The sequence below is a fragment of the Coenobita brevimanus genome, chromosome 110 (genome assembly GCF_032717465.1).
Source record: "Coenobita brevimanus isolate Jiangsu-jjx chromosome 110, ASM3271746v2, whole genome shotgun sequence".
Lineage (NCBI taxonomy): Eukaryota > Metazoa > Arthropoda > Malacostraca > Decapoda > Coenobitidae > Coenobita > Coenobita brevimanus.
Window position 1 is genome coordinate 33,036,034 of NC_137063.1, and position 21,287 is coordinate 33,057,320.

Sequence of the window (21,287 nt, forward strand, 5' to 3'; positions counted from 1 at the left end):
CACCACCCACCCTTCTCATCACTCGCCATGTATACCTGTGGATCATTTTATGCCTGAAGAGGGTATTGGCTATCACCAACCCCCTCCCAGCACAAATGTCCACTAACGCACTCCCATTCTCATCTATCTCAGCAGGCACACCGCACTCACCAACTATTCCATCCACCTTCACATTCCCAACTTTACCATTCATATCACCAATCAAAAACACTCTCTCATTCCTTCCAAATTTTCCATGCACACTTCTACATTTGTCCAGAACTCTTCTCTCACTCTTCTAGCACGATCTTTCGTTGGCGCATACACACACACATTCGCCCACATTTGTATTCCAACTTTCAACTTTACCCACACAATCCTTGACCCAACTGATCCATGCTGTCTTATGCTCCTCTTCCATCTTTTACTCACAACTATACACACTCCTTCCTTTGCCCTCTCATTCTCACTTACTCCTGCACATATACCCCATCCATACTCCCTTTCTCTCACACTTTCTCCTCTCCATTTTGTTTCAGTTATTCCACATACATCCACTTTCGCACCCTCAAGCACCTGAACAATCTCTCTCTCTTTCACCTCATCATTCGCTCCCCTTACATTCCAAGTTCCAATTACCATTTAATGCAAATTAATCATAACAAAACCTAACTTATAATCTGTTTTCTGCTGTTTTGACATGTTTGGTTAAGTTATCTTTAGTTAGTTTAGGTTATATTGGGCTAGGTTACAGTTAACCCCTAAAAGATGGGCATCAGAATGTTCTGATAGTATGCTCAGGACAGGCATGATCAGTGGGTACGCTGTGGTGGGGATTTGTGGGGGGGGGGGTTATGGGATGGTGTGAGGATGGGGACTGGGTACTTGAGGGAGGTGGGGGGAAAGGGTGGGGGTGGCAGTGAGGTTGGAGGGGTGTGGGGGGTTAGGGGGTTAGGGGTATGGAGGTGGGAATGGAGGAAGGTAAGGGGTTAGGGATGGTGGGGGTAGTCGATGGGCAGTAGGGGATGGAGGGGGGATGGTGGTGGATGGTAGGGAGTAGTGGGGGATGATGGGGGGGGGATTGGGGATTGTGGGGGGCATGGGGGATGGAGATGGGGATGGGGAGGGTAGCAGTGGTGGGAGGGTGGGGGTTAGGGATGGTAGGAGGCAGTAGGGGGTATTGGGGGGATGGTGGGGGGAGTTGGGGGGCAGTGGGGGTTTGGGGGTGGGGTGGTGAGGGGAGGACGGGGGGTCGGGGTGGGTGTCAGGTGGTGTGTGGGTGTGGTGGTAGGGAGGGTGTGGTCAATGGGATGGGAGTGCATGGATGGGGGGGAGCATGACTGCATATGCAGACACCCGTCTTTTTGGCCCTAGTACCCTTGGACAGCATGTGTGGACACCTGTCTTTTAGGGGTTAAGGAAAGCTAATTGAGATAGGTTAGGTTTGGCTTGGTTGAGTGTGGTTAGGTTAAGTTACTTTTCTGTATGCCAGACTATACAGTCAGCACAGACATAACACACAATCCTATAGTGTGAAACTCACATAACACGGGAGGCAACTTTTATGCCCATATTAAGTCATAGCACGAAAATGATAGACATTACGTAGGTGGAGGAAGCAGCCCATTTTTTAAAACATCATACTAAGTAGTGACGATAGACATAATGCAACCAGAGGCTGCAAATTATGTTTCAAACAGTCATAATGTGGCCAACTAGAGTCCTTCTAAAATATCGAGTTCTACTGGGCGTTGTCCCTCATGGGAATTCCCCTACCTGCAACGTTGCCAAACTTTGTACTGGTCAGATTATCGGATTAGAGACAAAGCTCAAGGGACAACTCTCACTCCCAGCTCACTACCTGTCTGTCTCTGTCCGTCTGTCTGTCTCTCTCTCTCTCTCTCTTTCTCTCTCTCTCTCTCTCTCTCTCTCTCTCTCTCTCTCTCTGCATGAAATATACATTTTATGCAGATTTATTTCTATAAAAAGTATGTATGGTTTTATGAATTACAGTATTAGAATTTGAGGAAAAGCCTCCTGTGTGTGTGTGTGTGTGTGTGTGTGTGTGTGTCACTCTCTCTCTCTCTCTCTCTCTATCTCTCTCTCCATACAAAATCAACATGTTATGGAGTTTTATTTCTATAAAAGGTCTATACGATTCTGTAAAAGTCTATACAAGTAGCAGGGGTAGGAGCTTCCATCTTTGATGATGGTCAGAGAGGAAGTGACCTGCAGATTGACACCTGACCCACCCTCACTGACTCACCTACAAGCATGACAGCGTTGGAAAGCAATGTTGCCAAATGTTCTATCTATCTATCTATTGCCAGATGCCTCAATCCCGTACGGGGTGGCCACAAACAAATCGCCTCCACGTCACCCTGTACCCCGCCGTTTCACTGCCCTGCTCCCAACTCACACCCCCCTCTCTCATATACCTCTCCACCCCATCCCTCCATCTCATCCTCGGCCTCCCCCTCCCTCTCCCCCCCTCCACCTCACTCGCATACACTCTGCTCGTTAGTCTCTCGCTGTCCATCCTCTCCACATGGCCAAACTACCACAATGTATTTCTCCTAATGCTTTCTACCACATCCACATCAACATCACAACAGTCCTTCACTTTCTTATTTTCAGTCTGTCTCTCCTTGTAACTCCACATGCTCCTCTCAGATAACTCATTTCCACTGCTTTCACTCTTGACTTTTGTCCTTCCAACATGGTCCAAGCTTCACTTCCATACGTTAGAGTTGATATCACAACACTATCATGCAGGGCCGTTTTTACTTCCATGCTCACTTATTTATTATCACTACTTTCAAAGAACCAGCAACCTTTCTTTCCTCTTGTACCCTTTCAAACCCTTCATCCTCCAAACTTCCATCCTTATTCATCACACTACCTAAGTATTTAAATGCACTCATTTTCCATTTCCCCCTCATCCAACCTTACATTACATTCATTGACTTTGTTTCTCTCAAAGACCATAACTTTTCTGTTTCCTACATTCGTCTTTGTTTTTGTTTTCGTTTTTCAAGGCTCCAGCATGCTTGCATGCATCAGCCTTGGTCACCTAATGGCGGCTCTCCATGCTGCTCAATCTTTGTCAGCCTCCCTGTTCAGTCCCTTTACTCTGAGGTCGCACTTAATGACCTCATCCCACATCTTTTTCGGTCTACCCCTCGCAACCCCACCCTCAGTATTAACTTCTCACTTTCTGCATCCAGTTATCATCCCCAGTCCTCTCCACATGCCCAAACCACTTCAATGTACCTCTGTTAATCACAACACCAATACACTCAAGTCCCATCCTACCTCTTAACTCTTCCATTGTAAACCCAGCCTCCCCAGGCCTTGCATGCAGGGACACACTGCACATCCACCTAATCACTGTCATTTCTGTACTTTTGAGCCTGCAAATACAGTCTGTCCTCATCTAACATGGTTAATTGCCTGCACAACCCTACCGTGTTAGAGAAATTTAATGTTACAGGGACTCTTGAAACCCCCTATTTCCTTCAGCACCCCAGCCCAGAGTCCACTTTTTCCCCCTTTGTGGTGCAAAAAAATTTTTATACTCACCCAATTTTAACATCCTAGAGAGTATTAATATGGTTCAGAAAATTATAAAAGTATTATGACAGTTAAAAGCCACATTTTATTTTCCTTATGGGAGGATAAGAGGAGACAGACTGCCAGAGAGGAGGTAGAGGGGAGGACACTGGTTAAAATCCTTCAAAATCATTAGCACTTACAACACTTCTCACCTCATCATCTATGTTATCCATGGCTTCTTCTTCCTGGTGCCATTGGATATCCTCTTCCTGGAGTTCAGCAGCTGAAGCGTGATTGGATGGGAGGTAGATGACACCCGTTGGCAAGGCAATGTTCCTATGATTCATCTCGTCATCACCTGCCTAGTTCAAAAAACTGTTCTAGCTTCATCAATGGCCGTGTTCGAAGCGATAGTGCTTCCGGAAATTGTACCGTGTTAGACCATTTTCGTGTTAGCGAAAACCACGTTAGACGAGGATGGACTGTATCCTCTTCCTTTACTGCCCAGGTCTCACAACCATACAGTATTACACTCCCAACACATGCTGCATACAAAGATCCCTTAGCACATAGGGAGAGCCCTCTCAGTGTCAGGAGAGGCAACAGCTCCATGAACTTCTTCCAACCACTTCTCACCCTAGCCACAAAGCTAGCTCCAGCCCCACCGCCAGCACATAACATGTCTCTTGAATAACAAAACTTCCACACACTCAAGAGATTCACCAGCAAGTTCAATCCTTTCATGCCTGTCAATCTCCATCTGCTCTCCATGACATGCCACACACATAAAATCAGCATTGTCTCACAATGTACCCCTAATACCACTACATATCTTATGAAGTCACTTATCACAAACACTGCAGAAGATGGAATTACTTCCCATGCCTTTGTGGCAAATTGCACATGGCCACTCTCACTCTTCTTTGACAGTACTGCCACCAACCCTAGATATCATCACTTTTGTTTTATATGCATTTACTGTTAAGCCTTTGTGCCCCACACCATCTTTCTATCTATCTATCTATCTATTGCCAGACGCCTCAATCCCGTTTGGGGTGGCCACAAACAAATCGCCTCCAAGTCGCCCTGTCCCCCGCCATTTCACTGCCCTGCTCCCAACTCACACCCCCCTCTCTCATATACCTCTCCACCCCATCCCTCCATCTCATCCTCGGCCTCCCCCTCCCCCTCCCTCTTGCCCCCTCCACCTCACTCACATACACTCTCTTCGTCAGTCTTTCACCCTCCATTCTCTCCACATGGCCAAACCACCTCAGTGTGTTCCTCATAACGCTTCCTATCACATCCACATCCACACCACAACGCTCCTTTATATCCTCATTCGTCAGCCTGTCTCTCCATGTGACTTCACAGGCTCCTCTTAAATAACTCATTTCCACTGCTCTCACTCTTGACTTGTGTCCTTCCAACAACGTCCAAGCTTCACTTCCATACGTTAGAGTTGGTATCACAATACTGTCATGTAGTAACTTTTTCACTTCCCTGTTTCTTATCACTGCTTTCAAAACACCAGCAACCTTTCTTCCTTGCTGTACCCTTTCAAGCACTTCACCCTCCAAACCTCCATCCTTACTCATCACACTACCCAAGTACTTAAACGTACTCACATTTTCCAATTCCTCACCATCCAACCTCGCTATACATTCACTGACTTCACCCCTCTCAAAGACCATCACTTTACTCTTCCCTACATTCACCTTTAGATTCTGTTTCTTATACACTCTCCCAAACTCATCCACCAAGCCTTGCAGCTCCCCTTCGTCTTCACTCAACAACACAGTATCATCTGCAAACAACAGTACAGGGAGTTTCCAAACACTATCCTCTCTCACCAGGGACACTCCAACATCCACTACCCTACCTTGTACCTCTTTCTACTTCTTAAATCTTTCCTCCGTATCCCATTCATTTTCTGCAATCAACACCAAATTATCAGCATACAACATCTCCCACGGGAGTCCATTTCTGAAGTCATGTGAGAGGGCTTCAAGTACCATGATAAACAACAAAGGACTGAAAACTGACCCTTGATGCACACCAACATTCATGGAAAACTTATCACTCAAATCTCCATTCACTCTTACCTGGGTGCGAAGACCCGCATACATGGCCATAACCACTGTAACCAGCCACTCCTCCATCTCAAGCTTTCTCGTTTCCCACTTCACCACCTCTCTAGAGACTCTGTCAAAGGCCTTCTCCAAATCAACAAAAACAAAGTAGAGTTCCCATTTCTTTCCTATATATTTTTCCCGAAGCTGTCAAACAATGGATATGGCATCAGTGGTCCCCCTGCCTGGCATAAACCCAAACTGCATCTCATCATTATTCACTCTTTCTCTAATCATACCTTCTAGAACTCTCCCCATTACCTTCATTATCTGATCTAAAAGCTTTTTACCTCCATAATTTCCTCTTTCCAGGGCATCATCCTTCCCCTTTTACACATTTACAGTTACACTCTTCAGCCAATCATCTGGGATAACACACTTATTAATAATAATGTTTATCAGATCAGTGGCTAACCTCACTCCTGTATCTCTTGAGGCCTTCAACATTTCAGCAGTCAACCCAGACACATGTGCTCCTTCCCCACCTGCATCCTGTCTATTGCATCACTCACAGTAGCAGCATCAATCAAAGGTCAAGGGCCAAACACTGGATCTGCTGGCTCCAAACCTTCCTATTCCCAGTCAAACTCTTCATTCAGTGACTGGCAGTAATGCTCTCTCCATGCATCTTTAATATCCCCGCTGTTCACCACTACCCTTCCTTCATCGTTCTTCACGCACTGCTCACATATAATATCCCAATTATCCCTCTTCACCTGGTATGCCACCTTAAATATCATTATAACTTTCCACACGATTTAGGTTATCAAGTAAAAGTCTCTGTGACTCAGACTTTGCCCTGTATACCTCTCTTCTAGCCCTACACTTTGCAGCCAAGTATTCCTTTTTGTTACCACCCTTCTTCCTTTCCCAGAAAAGCCTTCTTTTCTCCCTAACTGCAACTTCTACACCCTCGTCCCACCACCAGGTTACTTTATGTCTTGGTGGTCCCTTTGTCCAACCGCATACAGTACTGCATCAGTAACTCATAAGACGTTGTTCTTGAGGGCTCTGTACTGTTCATTAATGCCTCTGTCAGTGGCTTCCTATTCAGCCACCATTCTCCTCAACTCTCTGTAGAAAGCATCCCTTCCTGCTTGGCTTTCCAGTGTCCATATTTTCCTTCTAGGTACATAAATCTTTTTCATCACTTGTTCTTTAGCACCATGTCACTTATCAGTATTTTGTGCTGCTGCACACACTCCTCGCTTCCTATAACTTTAACTAACCCCTAGATTCCATTTCTCATACACCCTCCCAAACTCATTCACGAAGCCTTGCATTTCCCCGTCATCTTCATTTAACAGTACAGTATCATCTGCAAACAACAGTACAGGGAGTTTCCAAACACTGCACTCTCACATTAGGGCCATTTCATCATCCACTGCCCTACCTTGTATCTCTTTCATAACCCCATCCAAATACAGATTGAACAACTGTGGACACATGACTCATCCCTGTTTCAATCCAACATTCAGATAGAAAAATTCACTTAGTTCACCATTCACACACACTGCAGCCTTGGCACCCTCATACATACTCTTCACAGCATTCAACAGCTTCCTGTTTACTCCATGTATTCTTAATACAGTATATTCCACATTCCTTGTATATCCACTCTGTCATATGCTTTCTCTTTAATCAATGTAGGCCATGTACAACTTCTTTCCCTCTACAAACTTTTCCACAAAAGACTAAGGATGCATGTCTGATCTACACAACCTCTTCCCTTCCTAAAACCTCCCTGCTCATCTCTAACTACTTCCTCTGTTATTTCCCTAACTCTGTCATTAACCCGCCCCGTCCCGACCACTTTTTGACCACTGGTACCCCCCAATCCCGACCATTTTTCGACCCTTTTTTTTTTTTTTTTGCTAAAACTTTTGCTTTTGGTGAGAAACATCGAAAATTCATAGAGAAATCGCTCACCTGAGGTTTAAAATACTCATTACAGGTAGGAGAGCCTCCTTACCTTACTGGGTTTTCTATCAGGCTGGCACCAAAGAAAACGAATTCTATGGGAGGATAACTATTTCACACCACTCATAAACGGTATTTATTTATTTACTGTTACGAATTTATATGTAGTACAAGAGTATATTGGTTTTCAAGCAGTAATATAGGCATTATAAGCATTGTTTCACTCACTAATACCTGACCTTTTTTGCCACATTACCTGATCATCATTTCTAACTGTTTCTTCCTCTAATGCTATGTAAAGTTTGTCCTCCACATTGTCATTGATTGGGGAATCACTCTGGCCCTGAATTTCGCACCGTGGCATGACATGGCTATACTGGCCAGGTCACTGATAACAGGTGAATTGCTGAGAAAAGGGCATGCAGGGGGGGGGAGGAGGTCATGCTGGGTAAGGCATTGTCTCTGCCTGGCATCTTGTTGAGAAAGGTGTCCCGTGTATACGTACCAAAAATGACTTGCGAAAATTGAAAATTGTGGAAATTATGAACCTTGCAATTGCAGGACGTTGAAGTACGTCCTCGGGATTAGCTGTGACAAAACGTGAGGACGTGGAAGTACGTCCTCGGGACGGCGCGGGTTAAGTATCCTTCCATGTATCTTTCCTATTACACTAAGAAAACAAATGCCCCTATGATAACTACACACCTCTTTTTCCCCATTTCCTTTGTTCAGGGGAATGATTATACCTAACTCCAATCCTCTGGGACTCTACATTCCTCCCAGGCCAATCTGCATGTTTTCCATGTCCATTCTAGTGCTGTCTCTCCCCCATGCTTCATCATATCACCACACACTCCACCAATTCCTGGGGCTTTCCCGATTTTGGCTTTCTTCTTTGCTTCTGTTACTTCCATCCTCCTGATCTCTTCCTCCCATCTCACCTCCCTCTTTCTTGCAACCTTTCCCTAGCCACTTATACTCACATTACTTTTATTCTCTATGTTTAACAGTACCTTAAAGTGTTCTTTCCATCTGCTCACTTTTTCTCCCTTCTTCACTATCAGTCTACCATTTTTATTTTTCACTCCCCAACTAACTTTTTTATCACCTTGTCTAACTCTCTTTACCTCCTTCCAGAACATTTTCTTACATTCCCTTATTTTACACTCAAATTTCTTCCAAATTCCTTATCCACTCTCTTCTTACTCTGTTTTACTAATCTTTACACCTCTCTCTTCCATTTCTCAACTTCCTCCATGTCTCTGCTTCCCATCCACTCACTATATGCTTTCTTTTGCACCACAGCTTCTCTCACTTCTACATTCCACCATGCTGTTCCTTGCACCCTTTTTGTCTTCGCTTCACCCCACACACCTCACATGCAGCACAGATTTCTTCTGTGAATATCTTGCACACACCTTCCACCTATCCCATCTGGTCCAGATCGAATTTACCCAATTGCTTCTCCACTTCCCTCTTATATTCTGCCTTTTTTCCATCCTCTTTGCAACTCTTTTCCCCTCTTGTATGTACTGCTTCGTCCTGTCCTTCCCTCATCCTGTTCATCGATTGCATTTGTACCTTGACCTTCACCCCCACCGAGTGGTGATCCAAAAATCCATTCCTCCAACCTCTGTATGCACTTGCATCCATTACATATTTTCTCATTCTGTCATCCATACACACGTAATCAGTCATTGCCTTTTGTTCATTCATTTCACCGCCACTGTTCTCATCACTCGCCATGTATACTTGTGGATCATTTTGTGCCTAAAGAGAGTATTGGCTATCACCAACCTCCTCCCCTCACAAATGTTTACCACAGCACTGCCATTCTCATCCACATCTTCACCCACCCACCAGCTACTCCATCCACATTCACATTCACTACTTTTTCATTCGTATCTCCAGTCAAAATCATTCTTTCATTCCTCTCAAAGTTTTCCATGCACACTTCCACATTTGCCCAGAACTCTTCTTTCACTTTGCTTGCACAAACTTGCATTGGCACATACAATCACACAGTTGTCAATGTTTGTATTCTTACTTTCAGTCTTGCCCACACAACCCTTGAACCAACTAGTCCGTACTCATATTCTCCTTCCATCTCTAGTGCACAGCAATACATACACTCTCTTTTGTCCTTTCATTCTCACTTACTTCCTCGCATAGACTCCATCTTTACTCCCACTCTCTTATACTCTCGCCTCTTCATTTAGTCTCAGTCAATCCACATATGTCCAGTTTTGCATCCTTAAGCACATGGACAATCTCTCTCTCTTTCTTCTTTTCATTCGCTCCCCTTACATTCCACGTTGCAATCCGTAGCATGTCCTTTGTCCTCTCCTTGGTCGTCACCTGTTGGTCTGTCCTGGTTTAAGGCATTTTGTTTGTCCTTTTAGCTAGCTGTTTTCAGGGGAGGGGCACTACCCCTCCGCCATCCCACTTGCTGACATGTAGGAACACGTGTTAGTTGGTTATAAGGTTACCACCCAGCTTATGAAATGTTTCTTGGTGTACAAGAAATCACTTGGCTTGTCACTCAGTGTAGAGTTATCCTGAAATAGAGTATCACTGCACTGATTGAGTGAATGATGGGCATCCCCACTGACCACAAATCTTGTAGAGTCATGTAGTTAACCCCTTTGTTACCAACCCCACCCCTCTCTAACCGAATTTCCCGTTCACTCTGCATGTTCATGAGGTAGTGTATTATTTATCCTTACATTGATCCCTTTTGGTTTATGTGTTTTTATTTTTTCCCCAAATACATATTGACCATGAGATACATGTAACAAATTGTAGTAGTAGTAGTAGCAGTAGTAGTAGTAGTAGTCTATCTATCTATCTATCCCTGGGGGTAGGGGGGTTCAAGAATACTCCCCCAGTATCCCTGCTTGTCGTACGAGGCGACTAAAAGGGTTGGTGGTGGGTTAGTGCCCCACCCCGTAAAAAGAACTAACTAAAAAAGCGAACAAAGCGCCTCGGACCCGGACGGACCAAAATATACGTACTGAACATAAATGAAAAGGCTTGTAATTATTTACAATTTGTGGTAGGTGGGGCCTCCCTTCATCCACCCACATGGTGTGGTGATACCCAGTTTTTGGGGATAGCTCCACATTGAGTGGCAAGCCAAATGATTTCCTGTAAACCAAGAAATCATTTACAAAGCTGGGTGGTACCCTTATAACCAACCAACACGTGTTCCCTATGTGAAAACAAGTGGGTTGGCGGAGGGTTAGTGCCTCTCCCCGGAAAACAACTAACTAATAATACGAACATGAAGCCTCGAACCAGGACTGACCAAAAAATGACGACTAAGGACTGAACAAAGGACTTGGTACGGATAGCTACATGGAATGTAAGGGATGCGAATGATGAGATGAAAGAGAGAGAGATTGTACAGGTGCTTGAGCGCGCGAAAGTGGATGTATGTGGATTAAAAACTGAAACTAAATACAGAGGTGAGAATGTGAGTATGGATGGGGTATATGTGCAGGAGTAGGTGAGAATGAGAGAGCAAAAAGGAGTGTGTATTGTTGTGAGTAACAGATGGAAGAAAAACATAAGAGAGTATGGATCAGTTGGCTCAGGGATTGTGTGGGTGAGTGAAAGTTGGACTACAAATATGGGAGATTATGTGTGTGTATGCGCCAACGAAAGATTGTGTAAGCAGAGTGAAAGAAGAGTTCTCGACAAATGTGGAAGCCTGCTTGGAAAAGTTTGAAAGGAATGAGAGTGTTCTTGATTGGAGATATGAATGGGAAATTAGGGAATGTGAAGGAGGATGGAGTTGGCGAGTGGGGTGTGACTGCAGAGGTGGATGAGAATGGCAGTCCCTTAGTGGACATTTGTGCCAGGAGGGGGTTGGTGATAGCTAATACCCTCTTCAGGCACAAAATGATCCACAGGTATACATGGCGAGTGATGAGAAGGGTGGACGGTGAACTGAATGAAAGGAAGGCAATGATTGAATATATGTGTGTGGATGAAAGGATGAGAAGGTGTGTGATGGATGCAAGAGTATATAGAGGTTGGGGGAGTGGACTTTCAGACCACCACTTGGTGGTGGGCAGAATCAGTGTCCAAACAAGATGGAGAAATAAAAGGGAAGGACAGGAGGAAGTAGTTCTTACAAGGAGGGTAGAAAAGTTACAAGAGGATGGAAAAAAGGCAGAATATAAGAGGGAAGTGGAGGAGTGATTGGGTAAGTATAGATTGGAGCAGATGGGGGACGTGGAAGGTGTGTGCATGATATTCATGGGAGAAGTCTGTTCAGCATGTGAGATGGTGTGTGGGGTGAAGAGAAGACAAAAGGGGATGTAGGGAACAGCATGGTGGACTGAAGAGGTGAGAGAAGCTGTGGCACAAACGAAGAAGGCATATAGTGAGTGGATGAGAAACAGGCGTGGAAGAAGTTGAGAGACGGAAGAGAGAGTTATATGTAGAGAGGAAGAGAGAGGTGAAAAGATTAGTGAGAGAGAGTAAGAAGAGAGTGGAGGAAAAATTTGGAAGGAATTTGAGTGTAATGTGGATGGAATGTAAGAAAATGTTCTGGAAGGAGATAAAGAGAGTCAGACAGGGTACCAAAGAAGTTAGTTGGGGAGTGAAAGATAAAAATGGTAGGTTACTAGTGAAGGGAGAAAAAGTGAGCAGATGGAGGGAACACTTCAATGAATTGTTGAACATAGAGAATGAAAGTAATGCAAGCATAAGTGGCTGGGGAATGGCTGGGAGAAGGAGGGATGGGAGAAGAGAGGAAATCAGTAGGATGGAAGTTGTGGACACAATGAAGTAAGTTAAAATGGGGAAAGCCCCAGGAATTGATGGAGTGTGTGGTGAAATGCTGAATTATGGGGGAGAGATAGTAGTAGAATGGATGTGAATGATGTGCAGATTGGCCTGGAAGGTAGGGTCCCGGAGGATTGGAAGTCAGGTATAATTGATCTCCTGTCCAAAGGAAAAGGAGAAAAAGAAGTGTGTGGTAATCATAGGGGCATTTGCCTTCTTAGTGTAATATGGTAGGTTACTGATTGACAGAGTAAGGAAAATAACAGAGGAATTAGTTGGAGAAGAACAGGGAAGCTTTAGGAAGGGAAGAGGTTATGTAGATCATATATTCATTCTTAGATCCTTAATGGAAAAGTTTCTAGAGAAGGGAAAGAAGTTGTATGCAGCCTTCATGGATTTGGAGAAAGCATATGACAGGGTGGTTAGAGAAGGATTGTGGAAAATTTTAAGAATATATGGAGTAGATGGGAAGTTGTTGAATGCCGTGAAGAGTATGTATGAGGGTTCCAAGGCAGCAGTGCGTGTGGATGGTGAACTGAGTGAATTTTTCTATTTGAAGGTTGGATTGAAACAAGGATGTCATGTCTCCATGGTTGTTCAGTCTGTATATGGATGGGGTTATAAAAGAGATAAAAGGTAGGGCAGTGGATGTTGGAGTGGCCCAAGTGAGAGGGCAATGTTTGAAAACTCCCTGTACTGTTGTTTGCAGATGATACCGTGTTGTTAAATGAAGACGAAGGGGAGCTGCTAGGCTTGGTGGATGAGTTTGGGAGGGTGTGTAAGAAACGGAACCTAAAGGTGAATGTAGGGAAGAGTAAAATTATGGTCTTTGAAAGAAGTGAAGTTAGTGAATGTACAGTGAGATTAGATGGGGAGGAAATGGAATATGTGAGTGCTTTTAAGTACTTGAGTAGTGTGATGAGGAAGGATGGAAGTTTAGAGGGTGAAGTGCTTGAAAGGGTTCAGCAGGGAAGAAAGGTTGCTGGCTCCTTGAAAGGGGTGATAAGAAACAGGAAAGTGAGAATGGAAGTGAAAAAGCTACTACACGACAGTATTGTTATACCAACTCTAAGATATGGAAGTGAAGCTTGGACGTTGTTGAAGGGACTGAAGTCAAGAGTGAGAGCTGTGGAAATGAGTTATTTGAGAGGAGCATGTGGAGTCACATGGAGGGACAGGCTGACATATGAGGAAGTGAAAGGGTGGTGTGGTGTGGATGTGATTGGAAGCGTTAGGAGAAACACATTAATGTGGTTTTTTCATGTGGAGAGGATGGAGAGTGAGAGACTGATGAGGAGAGTGTATGTGAGTGAGGTGGAGGGAGGGAGAGGGAGGGGGAGGCAGAGGATGAGGTGGGGGATGGAGTGGAGAGATATATGAGAGAGGGGGGTGTGTGAACTGGGAACAGAGCAGTGAATTGGCGTGGGACAGAGCGAGATTTGTTTGTGGTCACCCCTTACGGGATTAAGGTGTCTGGCAATAGATAGATAGATAGTTATTCTTTACCTTGTAGTAGTGTAGGCTGTAGGTGAGGTATGTAGTAAATAAATCTGTGACAGGTGAGGACTAGATCATTGGTAACAAACAGCTGAAAACAGTCCAAAGCACTCATTGCATGTCTATCTATCTATTGCCAGACGCCTCAATCCCGTTTGGGGTGGCCACAAACAAATCGCCTCTAAGTCGCCCTGTCCCCCGCCATTTCACTGCCCTGTTCCCAACTCACACCCCCCTCTCTCATATACCTCTCCACCCCATCCCTCCATCTCATCCTCGGCCTCCCCCTCCCTCTTCCCCCCTCCACCTCACTCACATACACTTGTTCTGGTGTCAACATCTTTTTCCATAAGAAGTTGTAGTATCACACATTTTACATAATAATTTTTAAAGCTGTTTAGTCATAATTAACAGTGTGTAATGAAGTGTGAATGATGAACAACCCAATATCATTTCGCTGTTAGCTGTGGTATAGGAAGAAGGTGGATGGCAGACCACAAGGGCCACCCTGTTTCAATTATAAAAAGAAGGTTAGGAGAAGTGAAAAGATATCTGAATAAGTGCGTAAGTGTAAAGTCCTGGGGAACCATTTATTATGTTGGTATATGTGAATGTACTTAATACCATTTTATAGAGGTGTATAATGTGCTAGTAGAGTTGTCATTTATCTCTGCTTTTTGCATAAGCCCAGAGTATATGTAATGCTCGGCACCTCACTTTTTAGCTGACCTAAGCACCCCGCCCTTGTCCGGCTCGGTGACTGTACAGCGTCAGAGAGATCGCTTTACAGTTATAAAGGGAGGTGGTGTCGCTCCTACATATCTCTCGGGTCGCAGTTGTATTATTCTGTGCCCAATAAAGAGAGATTTAATCTGCTTATTTCTGTCACCTTATGCTACCACTTAATAACAGACCAGCTTCCACCTTCTCGTGGCAGAGGACCTTTGGTGGGAAGTGTTGGGCAGTGACGGCGAGTGGCTGACGTGTACTACAGACAGTGTCGTCGATCCAACACGGTGGTCTAGTTATACTACACAGTAGAACACTTAATATGTAGTCAACTGCTACTCCATAACGGCTACATTAAATTGGTGGCCAGCAGTGCGACGATACATTTTATTGGTGCTAGCGGTGGCACGATATTTAGTGCTAGCCGTGTACCGATACATTAAATTGGTGGCAGCGGTGGGATATGATACGTGCTAAAGGGCTTTATGCTGTGAACCAGTAACCCTTGCAATCGCTCGTTCCTGAAGGTGAAACAGAAAATCTTACTCTACTATTGTAAGGGGACTAATTACTAGTGAGTTAAGTGGAGCAGATAAACTGGAGTGGTGAATATTAATTCCTCCCATTATTCTGCCAGTGCGAGATTCCTATCTTAAGCACAAACTGGCAGTTATCTCGCCCTGTGGTGTGCGAGATATCTCCATCTTCAAGCGCAAACTGGCAAGAATCTCGCTTTCGTGTGTGAGAGGCGAGATAAGGAGTTCAAGTCAGTGCGGTGAGGAGTGGGTCAACTAGCGAGCGACTTCTGGCAACTCCAGAGGCGCGGACGGCCGCAGCGAGCCGAGGGAGAGCGAGAGCGGGCGTATGTGGTGCCACGATCGTATGTGGTGTGTCGAGTGGCGTCACTGCCTGGCGTGCTGCTAACTCCCACAGCGAGAGGGCTGTCGTGCATGATTGGAGGAGTTTGGTGGAGTGTGGAACGTGGAATGTGGAACATCATCCTGGACTTTCATATCTAGGTAGTGTCCATGCAATCCACACACACACACACTTGAATCAACACACGTTAGTTAGTTGATGAGTGGAAATAAAGGTTTCTCAGAATTCCCTTGAAATAAATATACTTTCTGTGTATTGTATATGTGTTCCATTTAGGGAAATAGAGATAAGCCAACCACTAGACTCAGCATTACTTTCCTGAGACAGAGGATGTAACTGTGATTTGTGCCTCGCAGAATCAATTCCTTACAGTAAAGGGGTACTATGTTGCACCTGATTTTTGTGAGTTACACAGTAGAGAGATAGCAGTTCTGCCTAGCAAGCATCGTCTAGCTTTGACAGTGAACTTCTCATCCCAGTTACGACCCTTTTTACCTTCATTCAATGTTTCTTCTTGAATGTGAACAGGCTGTCTCATGTAGTAAAGGAGCTTACCTTCCTCTCCCACCTGAACAGGACTGATTTAGAGCCTTATGTACTGTCTTATCTTCCTTCATACCTTTCTCGTTCTTATTATGGTCTGGCGTTGGTCTTCTACTTATTGTGGTCTTGTCCTGTGTTTGTGGTTTAGGCTACTATTTAAGGCGCCAAGGGAACCCACTGAGACCACATGTCCGTACTCGCTGATTGCAACTGGATGTTCCTGAATAGTTAGCTACCCTACACTCTGGTTAGGCTACACGGTAGTTAGGACAACAATGTCGACGAGGACGTCTATGGTGTGGCCGAGCGATGTTCTGGTGTCAACATCTTTTTCCATAAGAAGTTGTAGTATCACACATTTTACATAATAATTTTTAAAGCTGTTTAGTCATAATTAACAGTGTGTAATGAAGTGTGAATGATGAACAACCAAATATCATTTTGCTGTTAGCTGTGGTATAGGAAGAAGGTGGATGGCAGACCACAAGGGCCACCCTGTTTCAATTATAAAAAGAAGGCTAGGAGAAGTGAAAAGATATCTGAATAAGTGCGTAAGTGTAAAGTCCTGGGGAACCATTTATTATGTTGGTATATGTGTGAATGTACTTAATACCATTTTATAGAGGTGTATAATGTGCTAGTAGAGTTGTCATTTATCTCTACTTTTTGCATAAGCCCAGAGTATATGTAATGCTCGGCACCTCACTTTTTAGCTGACCTAAGCACCGCGCCCTTGTCCGGCTCGGTGACTGTACAGCGTCAGAGAGATCGCTTTACAGTTATAAAGGGAGGTGGTGTCGCTCCTACATATCTCTCGGGTCGCAGTTGTATTATTCTGTGCCCAATAAAGAGAGATTTAATCTGCTCATTTCTGTCACCTTACGCTACCACTTAATAACAGACCAGCTTCCACCTTCTCGTGGCAGAGGACCTTTGGTGGGAAGTGTCGGGCAGTAACGGCGAGTGGCTGACGTGTACTACAGACAGTGTCGTCGATCCAACACGGTGGTCTAGTTATACTACACAACAGAACACTTAATATGTAGTCAACTGCTACTCCATAACGGCTACATTAAATTGGTGGCCAGCTGTGCGACGATACATTTTATTGGTGCTAGCGGTGGCACGATATTTAGTGCTAGCCGTGTACCGATACACACTCTCTTCGTCAGTCTTTCACCCTCCATCCTCTCCACATGGCCAAACCACCTCAGTGTGTTCCTCATAACGCTTCCTATCACATCCACATCCACACCACAACGCTCCTTTATATCCTCATTCGTCAGCCCGTCTCTCCACGTGACTCCACAGGCTCCTCTTAAATAACTCATTTCCACTGCTCTCACTCTTGACTTGTGTCCTTCCAACAGTGTCCAAGCTTCACTTCCGTACGTTAGAGTTGGTATCACAATACTGTCATGTAGTAACTTTTTCACTTCCATGCTCACTTCCCTGTTTCTTATCACTGCTTTCAAGGAACCAGCAACCTTTCTTCCCTGCTGTACCCTTTCAAGCACTTCACCCTCCAAACCTCCATCCTTACTCATCACACTACCCAAATACTTAAACGTACTCACATTTTCCAATTCCTCACCATCCAACCTCGCTGTACATTCACTAACTTCACCTCTCTCAAAGACCATCACTTTACTCTTCCCTACATTCACCTTTAGGTTCCGTTTCTTACACACTCTCTCAAACTCATCCACCAAGCCTTGCAGCTCCCCTTCGTCTTCACTCAACAACACAGTATCATCTGCAAACAACAGTACAGGGAGTTTCCAAACACTATCCTCTCTCACCAGGGCCACTCCAACATCCACTACCCTACCCTGTACCTCTTTTATTACCCCATCCATGTACAGATTGAACAACCATGGAGACATGACACATCTGTGTTTCAACCCAACTTTCAAAGAGAAAAATTCACTTAGTTCACCATCCACACGCACTGCAGCCTCCGCACCATTGTACATACTCTTCACAGCATTCAACAACTTCCCATCTACTCCATATATTCTTAACACTTTCCACAATCCTTGTCTATCCACCCTGTCATATGCTTTCTCCAAATCCATGAAAGCCGCATACAACTTCTTTCCCCTCTCCAGAAACTTTTCCACTAAAGTTCTAAGTACATTGCATGTACTTGATGATAATCAGTAATGGCTGGATGCACATCGGGAAAGTCATCAATAACATTAAGCAAAGGTCTGGGTCGTTGATCTGCAAAGGGATCCGCCATAAGTATGAATCCTGGTGTAGCAAGGCCTGGTAGTGATGATGATGACAGTTTAACTAATGTCGGAAGTGTGACTTTCCTCATCACTGCTCACTGCACTGTCATTCTCAGGCATATAATCTTTGTCTGAGTCATCTGACCGCTCCAGTTCACTATCCCATTCCATTTCCACATCACTTTCACTATCAGTATAATCCAGTATACCTCCTGTCACGAAGATTTGGGGTAAACTATCCTGTAAGCACGTGTTTCCCTCCCTCCCTTCTCCCACCCGCGGGTACAGCAAGGCCAAACTCGTTGCTAGGCAACCATGAGCTCTGATACCAACAGTCACATTTGTTCTGTATATTATCACATTATATAGGCACATATATGTAACGAAATCAAAATATATACAGTATTTTGCAATATACCCCCAAACAAAATTAGCTCATTGGCATAAATCTGTGACACATGACAGAGCCATGACAAGGGTGCATGACGTCATAACTAGTTGCCACGTGCCATCATTATTTCAGCCCAAACCGAGTATTAAGCCCCCTTGTATGTCCCTATGTATCTCATGTATATGCCCGTATACATGAGCGAATACAGTTTCTCAGCTGAACTTTATTTATGTATGTGAGAGTATACATAAGTGGAAATCAGTAATGTAGAGGTTAATAGACTTGTAGTGGCCTAACTAGCCCTTCTCTGTCCCAGCTCTGTGCAACTACTCAGTGCAGATTGCCAATGGAATGCGGTATCTGGAGGGCCGACGCTTCATCCACCGTGATCTGGCCGCTAGAAATGTCCTCATGGCTTCTGTTGATACTGTGAGTAAAACCAGTCAACGAAGTTAGCCCCTTTGCTCCAGTGATGTACTGATTCAGTTTATTTTTGGTACCTTTATATGATTTTCTCATATTAAGAAAAGCCTTACACAACGAATAGGTTAATGATTGCTATACAGTATCTAGCTCACCAAGTTTGAAAGATTTCTTTAAACATAATAAAAGTATGTGGAAGTGGCAAGAAACTGCTATAAAATATGTCACCAGGTTCAGGGGTCAGCTGGTGTACACTGTGGCTCTTGATTGTGGGATTGTCGGTAATTTTTTTTTTTTTTTTTTTTTTTTTTTTTTTTTTTTTCACCTTTATGGTAAATTTTAATCAATAATTTGAGTTCATGCATCAGGAGCATAACTGTGAATAGCTTTAACCCACCTCTCCGTGATGATGTCTTGCATTTGCTGTCTCCACACTGTATTTTTCAGGAGTGACTCTTCAAAGTGGAGGGCTTGGATATCCTTTTCCTTAACCCCTTTCTTACTTGGGAACTCTCTCATCACTCTTCATAATTTTTGACAATCAGTAAAAGATTGGGAACTTAAAAATTCAACCCCTCAGCCTCTGCTAGGTTCATAAAGATTGGAGACTTGAAAAAAAATCTTTCGGTATCCATTGCTTAGCTAAAGAATATTAATTAATATATATTTATTCAGATTACATTGGGAACAATTTTAAATATTTATTCTTATTACCTTAGGAACAAAATAATCACTTATCACATCCTGTCTCCTAGCTGAAGATGGAGCCTAAAATTATCACCCCACACAACCTCCAAACTTAAGCAAATAATTAAGGACTGATAAATAAATAAATGAATAAATAAAGAAATTTAGCTTGCACCTTCTAATTAAAGAATTGAGGGGAATAAACAATATCATCTATAACCTGCCCTTTAGTTGAAGATTGGTGACTTTGGGCTGATGCGTGCACTGCCCCAGCAAGAGGACTGTTACATAATGACAGAGCAGAAGAAGGTGCCGTTCCCTTGGTGTGCCCCAGAGAGCCTCAAGACCAAGCACTTCTCTCATGCCTCAGGTCAGTTGCCCACCCCTCCTTTGACACTGGTACCCGTAACCCCTTCACTGTGGTGACCTCTTCATCCATCCATCTATCATCAGCTCCTATGTTGCCCCATCTTGAGCCAGGGCATAGGGACCCAGGGCTATAGGTTTTCTATTTTATGAAGGCAGTTTGGGTGGGGCCTCCTAAGACCTCACACCTCTAGTTGTGTTGCCACATCACCGCCACACACGTGCTTCTCTCTCTCTCTCTCTCTCTCTCTCTCTCATATTAGTATTTATATTAACTGCTTCTGATTTTATATTCTTTATTTTCCTTTCTCTTGTTTTGACTTTTGATGGGCAAGCTTCCATGGCGGGAGACTGACCGAGTATGACCCGCACACCTCTTGTGTCACTGCACTTGACAATGTTGCAAAAGCAACGCTGACAGGTCTTATGGAATTTATACTGTATTATAGCTTTTCTTTAATTACATGTATGCAGAGTATTTAAAATTCATTTATAAGTAGTTACTAACTTAAAATAGGAGAGAGAGAGAGAGAGAGGGGAGCAGGAGTAATTAGACATGTGGCGGCGGTGATGTGGCAACTGAGCTAGTGGTGTGAGGTCTTAGGTGGCCCCACCCAAACTGCCTTCATAAAATAGAAAGCCTATAAGCTGCTAAGCTCAGACATTTAAGGTGAGGGTGATCAGGTGCTCATTCTTGACTGACTGTCACGTGTCGGCTCGTGACATTAAATTTAGTGGGAAACCGCGAACTCTAGTAGAATCCCAGTGTTTATCATTCAGTTAACCGCTCACCTGGTCGGGAGTGTTTTCAGAGCAATTTTTCACTGTCATAAGTGATCGTCTTTGTGCAAGACATTAGCGCTTCCGCTGAGTGATTTGTTGTGGGCATGTTTTGCTCATTCTAGCCGTTGGTAATGCAGCCACAACACTTCCCTCTCCCACGATTTAGTCAGTCGAGGTTTGAGCGCCACGAAAGCAGGTTGGGCCAGAGCGTGTAGTGCCGCCGTTCCTGAATTTCCATATAGTGTGATAGGCGAGAGACAGCGAGTACAGTGTCCTTCCAGTAACGACGCCCAGTCATCCGCTTAGTCCACTCTTTGACCAGTATTTCTTTTCGTATTTTCCTAGTTTTAAGAGTTTAGCTTCAGAGTGAGC

The 21,287-nt window shown here is 44.2% G+C and overlaps 1 protein-coding gene across 1 annotated transcript in view; it reads left to right on the plus strand.

The window, feature by feature from the left end:
- The window catches only part of Ack (activated Cdc42 kinase), a 438,035-nt gene that overhangs the window by 156,640 nt on the left and 260,108 nt on the right, over positions 1–21,287 (plus strand). Inside the window, exons 6-7 of the mRNA XM_080286247.1 lie at positions 18,973–19,085; positions 19,998–20,136. Coding sequence (XP_080142373.1) covers positions 18,973–19,085; positions 19,998–20,136 — 252 coding nt within the window. The remainder of the gene's footprint in view (positions 1–18,972; positions 19,086–19,997; positions 20,137–21,287) is intronic.